A 5,202-nucleotide genomic window follows, 5' to 3' on the forward strand; every position below is an offset into this window, starting at 1 on the left:
AATGCTTGAAGATACACAAGCTTGAAGATAAGCGACAGAGTTTTATCAACAGTATTTAAACTACTTAAACAATATTATTATGCTGTTAATAAAACACTGTCATTTATCTTCAAACGTGCGAATCTTTAAGCAATAATGTTTTACCAGCAGTGCATTTGAACTATATTTGTTAATGTGAATTCATGTAATTATACTGAAGATGGCCCAATTTTGGAATCAAGACGTTTGACAATTCTATAAACTTTGATTATATTGATATAAATAATATTTTAAATTTTACGAACGTTTTGGTTTAGAATATCTTTTTTTATTTTATTTAAATTTTAATTTATTGAGACTTATTAATTCACGATTTTGAAAACTTTTTTTCTATTTTTTTATAATTTACTAGAATTTCTGTATTTTAAATTTGTGAGAATTTTTAAAAATTTATGATAATTTTATAACTTTTTAGAAGAGAACTCAAACAGCATGCATGTTCAAAATGAGAGCAAAAGAGGTTTTAAAAAAAGGTATCTTAAAAGATACCAATTTAAGATATTATGGGATATGATGTTTAAAAAATACCTTAATAATGTCTTTAAGACACCTTATCTCAATTTTGGACATGATAATATCTAGAAAGAGTAAAAATATATTTTGAGCTTTGATAATGATAATTGTCTCACAATTATAATAATCTTTTAATCGAACAATTATGAAGTTAAATATTAATGTTACAGTTCTTTTAATATATAAAAAATTAGAACTTTTTTTATTTTATACATAAAATTTTCAATTCAAAAAATTTAAAAGTTAATTATATTGAATTAAAAGATCTTTGGGAGTTAAATATCCTTCAGATTAAATATCCTGATTTTTTTTACTTAAGGGTTTCGTGAAAATGCAAGGAAGCTACAATGAAATAGTAAAATCAAATAAAAATTTCATTGGGATGATGGACAATTTCAATCATGAAGCGCAGAAAAAGGAAGAGGAAATGAGAAGAGCTTCGGAAATGTCTAGGAGAATGACAATAACGAGACGAATCTCGAAACTATCGATTGCAAGTTCCAGTATTGTAAGCTAATGGCTTATTTATAATAAAAAATTATAGAAGAATAATTATTTACATGTTATTTTTATTTAATAAAAATATAGACTCGCAATACAAAATAAATGAAAAAGATCTGATATATGTTCGTATTAAAGATGTTTTAATTAATAATTAATAAAACTAAGTAAAAAAGGATATCAAATATGAAATAAGTAGTATTGCGAGAGAAGTTAAGTAACTTTTAAATAACTTATTTTTCTTAATATTATTTTCTTAATTTTTTAACGAGACTAATTGTATTAAATTGCGTCTGTTACGAAGGACATTTAAATAATTAGATTGTTATTGTGCCATCGTGTAGCACTCGGAGATTGATGATTCGGATTATTTGGAGAACAGTCCGGAAGCCGAGATGACGGCACACGGTTCAATATCGGGCAGAATATACAAGGAATATCTACATCATGGCGGAAATTATTTCATGTTATTCATACTACTGCTGCTCTTCATCATCGGCCAGATCGTCACCAGCGGGAATGATTATTGGCTCTCATACTGGACCACCTTGGAGGATGTCAGACGTATTGGAAACACTAGCGACACACAATTCGCGAACATGTACAACAATAGCTTCCTTGGGTCGATCTTCACGCTGAACCCGGACGGTCTCCTCGACACTATGGATGCCATATACGTATACACATTCTGCATCATTGCCTGCACCGTTACCTCGTTATTGCGCAGCTTTCTTTTCATGAAGATCTGCATGAACTCGAGTTGCAACCTCCACAATACTATGTTTTCCAATCTGCTGCAAGCGCGCATGTCCTTCTTCCACACTAATCCTTCTGGTGAGCAAAAATTGTGAGATCTAATAGGTAACGATAATTGTTGTGTTACTGAGAAAATTTGGAAAAATTCTTTGGTAACAATTTTTTTTTAAAACTTATATAATTTGTCTGATCTTTTTTAGAATTTCTGTATAATTTTAGGAAATCTTTTAAATTTTTTTATATATTATAAATTGAAACACTTTTCAGAATACTTTTCTCGACAGAGAAAGTCTACATCTTTTGAAGAATTCTTTACATACGTCAATTCCAACAAGAAAATATTCTAATAAGAAAAAAATTATTTTGTCTTATAAATTTAAGATATAAAAAATTGTTAAGAATATTACAAAAATTCTTTTAAGAGTTTACAAAATTTTGAATATCCGGATATAGAAAATGAGTTTATTTTCATTGAGATCAATATTATTAAATTGTAAAAATTCATTATCGTTATCCATGAAGAAATAAAGCGTGATGATTGACATTTATGGTTGCTCTCCGTTATTCATAATATCAGAAATATGAATTATTGAAATTATATCGATTTCGATTTCTGAACTTCAATTTTTTAATTTTTTTCTTAGATCTTGCTGAAAGTTAGCGATTTTTATGTTCCAGGGAGAATTTTAAACAGATTTTCGAAGGATGTAGGCATCATGGATGAGTTGTTACCTAAAGTAATGTTGGAGGCTCTCCAGGGATGTTGCGTAGTGTGTGGTATAATGATCATGGAAGCGATACTCATTCAATGGATGTTGATATTTATAGCGATAGTAATAGTCTTATTCTTTTTCATGACGAAATTCTGTTTGAGGACCGTTCAGAGTATCAAACGTCTCGAAGGCGTAAGTAAGTATTAGAGCGAGTAACTTTTCAACAGAAAAAATAGCAGTATATGTTAAATTCTTGACGTCTAGACGTTTCTGTATCATTTAAACGTTACCATTAAATTCAGACTCTTAAATTCTTGCTTCTTTCGAAATCTAAATTCTGTGAATTCTAGAAGTTTTCGTTTCCAGCGAAGAGTCCGATGTTCTCGCATGTAAACGCCACATTGAATGGATTGCCGACGATCAGAAGCAGCGGCATTGAAATCGAGAAATTAATGCGAAAACGATTTGATGAGTTGCAAGATCGTCACAGCGGCACGTGGTATCTCTCCTTAACATGCTCAACGGCCTTTGGTGTTTTTACGGATCTAATCATATGCCTGTTCCTAGCTTGCCTTTGCTTTTCTCTAATATTGGTAAATGAAAATGGTAAGTTATATTAAATTAACAGATTAATTATGAAAAATGCAGAAAAATTCTAGAGAAAAACTGGTTACTGGCCAGAAATTAGATAGGCTTTTTCGGCAAAAATTAATTAGATAGAATTTGTTCAAAAATGGTCTAGAAAATACTGGCTATTGCGTTTGATAGACAATTATGTATAAAATTTAATATATCGAACTTCTTCAATGCATATATTGTATTTCTTTAATATATTGAGATCATTTTTAATTATTTTTCATAATTCGCTAAATTTCGTAAACATGCAAGAAACTACAACGAATTAATAGAATCAATCTTTTAATATTTAAGCTTCAGTATGTTTGTCTTTATTTCTAGTGTGATTAATATTTTAAAAAATATATTTGGATAATCTCGAAAGATCTTCGAGCTATTTCAAGTCTTCTTCGTTCGTACAGGTACTGTAGCTGACAGCCAAGCAGGTCTGGCAATATCGCAATCGTTGATTCTGATCGGTTGCTTGCAATATAGCATAAAACAAACCACTGAAACAATGTCGCTGATGACTTCCGTGGAAAGAATTCTTCAATATACACATCTTTCCAAGGAGGAACCCATTACATCGAACAATCCACCGCCACCTACATGGCCGTCCCAAGGACAATTAATCTTGAAGAATGTCAATATGAAATATCATAAGGATGATCCACCAGTGTTGAAGGTATAAATAAACCGACTTCATTTTTGCGAATATGTTTTGTGCAATGTTTTATCATGTAATCGTATTTACAGAATTTGAACGTGTCCATCGAGCCTGGCTGGAAAGTTGGGGTGGTTGGACGAACTGGCGCCGGCAAGTCTTCCTTGATTTCGGCGCTTTTCCGCTTATTCAATGAAGGTCTTGAAGGTGAGATCAAGATCGATGGTCGGGATACAAGCACGATAGGCTTGAGTGAACTGCGCTGCAAGATCTCCATTATACCACAGGAACCTGTGCTCTTTTCCGAGAGTCTACGTTACAATCTAGATCCGTTTAACCGGTACGACGACATGAAGCTGTGGGAGGTATTGCGGCAAGTCGAGTTGAATAATGTCGCGCTGGACCATAATATCTTCTCTGGCGGTCATAACTTCAGCGTCGGCCAGAGGCAACTTATATGTTTGGCTAGGGCTATCCTGAGGAACAATCGCTTGCTCGTTCTTGATGAAGCCACAGCCAACATTGATTCGCAGTGAGTCTCAACGATTTTTTTATAGTATTTTGATTAATTGATTATTAATGAACTGTAATAAATTATTGTATCAATAATTCAAATATTCAATTATTAATTATTAATTATATTAATTTTGTGAGTATTTAAGTTTTTTTTTTGTAATAAATCTAAGATTTTAGGAATAACAGATTTAAATACAATAGACTTTTTAAACTAGATGAAATCAGATTTCTAGCAAACATTTGTGTTATTTGTAAAATGCTGTCATTAAATACACGATTTCTTATTTAACATAAAATTTAACATAATTTCGAATTTGTTCTAAATTGGTATCTCTATTTCTAGCACCGATGCCTTAATTCAGGATACAATAAGAAACAATTTTAAAGAATGCACCGTCATTACAATAGCACATCGTTTGAATACAATTATAGACAGCGATCGAATTATCGTAATGGACAACGGATCTATCGTGGTAGGTTTTTCGTTTTTATAAAACGTGAATATGTTAATAATTTCACAGCAAGAGATATAATTTTTTATATGTAACTGTCTAAAAAATGTATTCATAAAAATTTCGATTAATAGTATAATATAAATTCGACTTTTAAAAAATAAATACGTAATTTAAATAAAGAGAAAGAAGAGTATAGCCATCGGACATTAAATGTTCGAATTTTTATAATTTTAAAGAAGTTAAAATTTTAATCAATAATCTTATGTAATATGAAAAAACCACAATTCTTTTTTAAAATTTGCGACATGACTTTTTTTCTCTAAAACTTTTATAGTGACTCTCACTCTGAAGAGCAAAAATCTGAATCTTAAAAATTAAAAATTGAACCACTCTTTTTTAAGACTGACTTAATTTTCACTTTTTATATCTA

The 5,202-nt window shown here is 30.6% G+C and overlaps 1 protein-coding gene across 1 annotated transcript in view; it reads left to right on the top strand.

The window, feature by feature from the left end:
- LOC108753554 (multidrug resistance-associated protein 4-like) overlaps positions 1–5,202 on the top strand; it is a 15,487-nt gene that overhangs the window by 9,743 nt on the left and 542 nt on the right. The window contains exons 10-16 of the mRNA XM_018495222.1: positions 872–1,060; positions 1,398–1,887; positions 2,488–2,718; positions 2,889–3,128; positions 3,560–3,822; positions 3,894–4,333; positions 4,661–4,790. Of these exons, the coding sequence (XP_018350724.1) occupies positions 872–1,060; positions 1,398–1,887; positions 2,488–2,718; positions 2,889–3,128; positions 3,560–3,822; positions 3,894–4,333; positions 4,661–4,790 (1,983 nt within the window). The remainder of the gene's footprint in view (positions 1–871; positions 1,061–1,397; positions 1,888–2,487; positions 2,719–2,888; positions 3,129–3,559; positions 3,823–3,893; positions 4,334–4,660; positions 4,791–5,202) is intronic.

This window comes from Trachymyrmex septentrionalis, unplaced genomic scaffold (assembly GCF_001594115.1).
Source record: "Trachymyrmex septentrionalis isolate Tsep2-gDNA-1 unplaced genomic scaffold, Tsep1.0 scaffold114, whole genome shotgun sequence".
Classification (NCBI taxonomy): Eukaryota; Metazoa; Arthropoda; class Insecta; order Hymenoptera; family Formicidae; genus Trachymyrmex; species Trachymyrmex septentrionalis.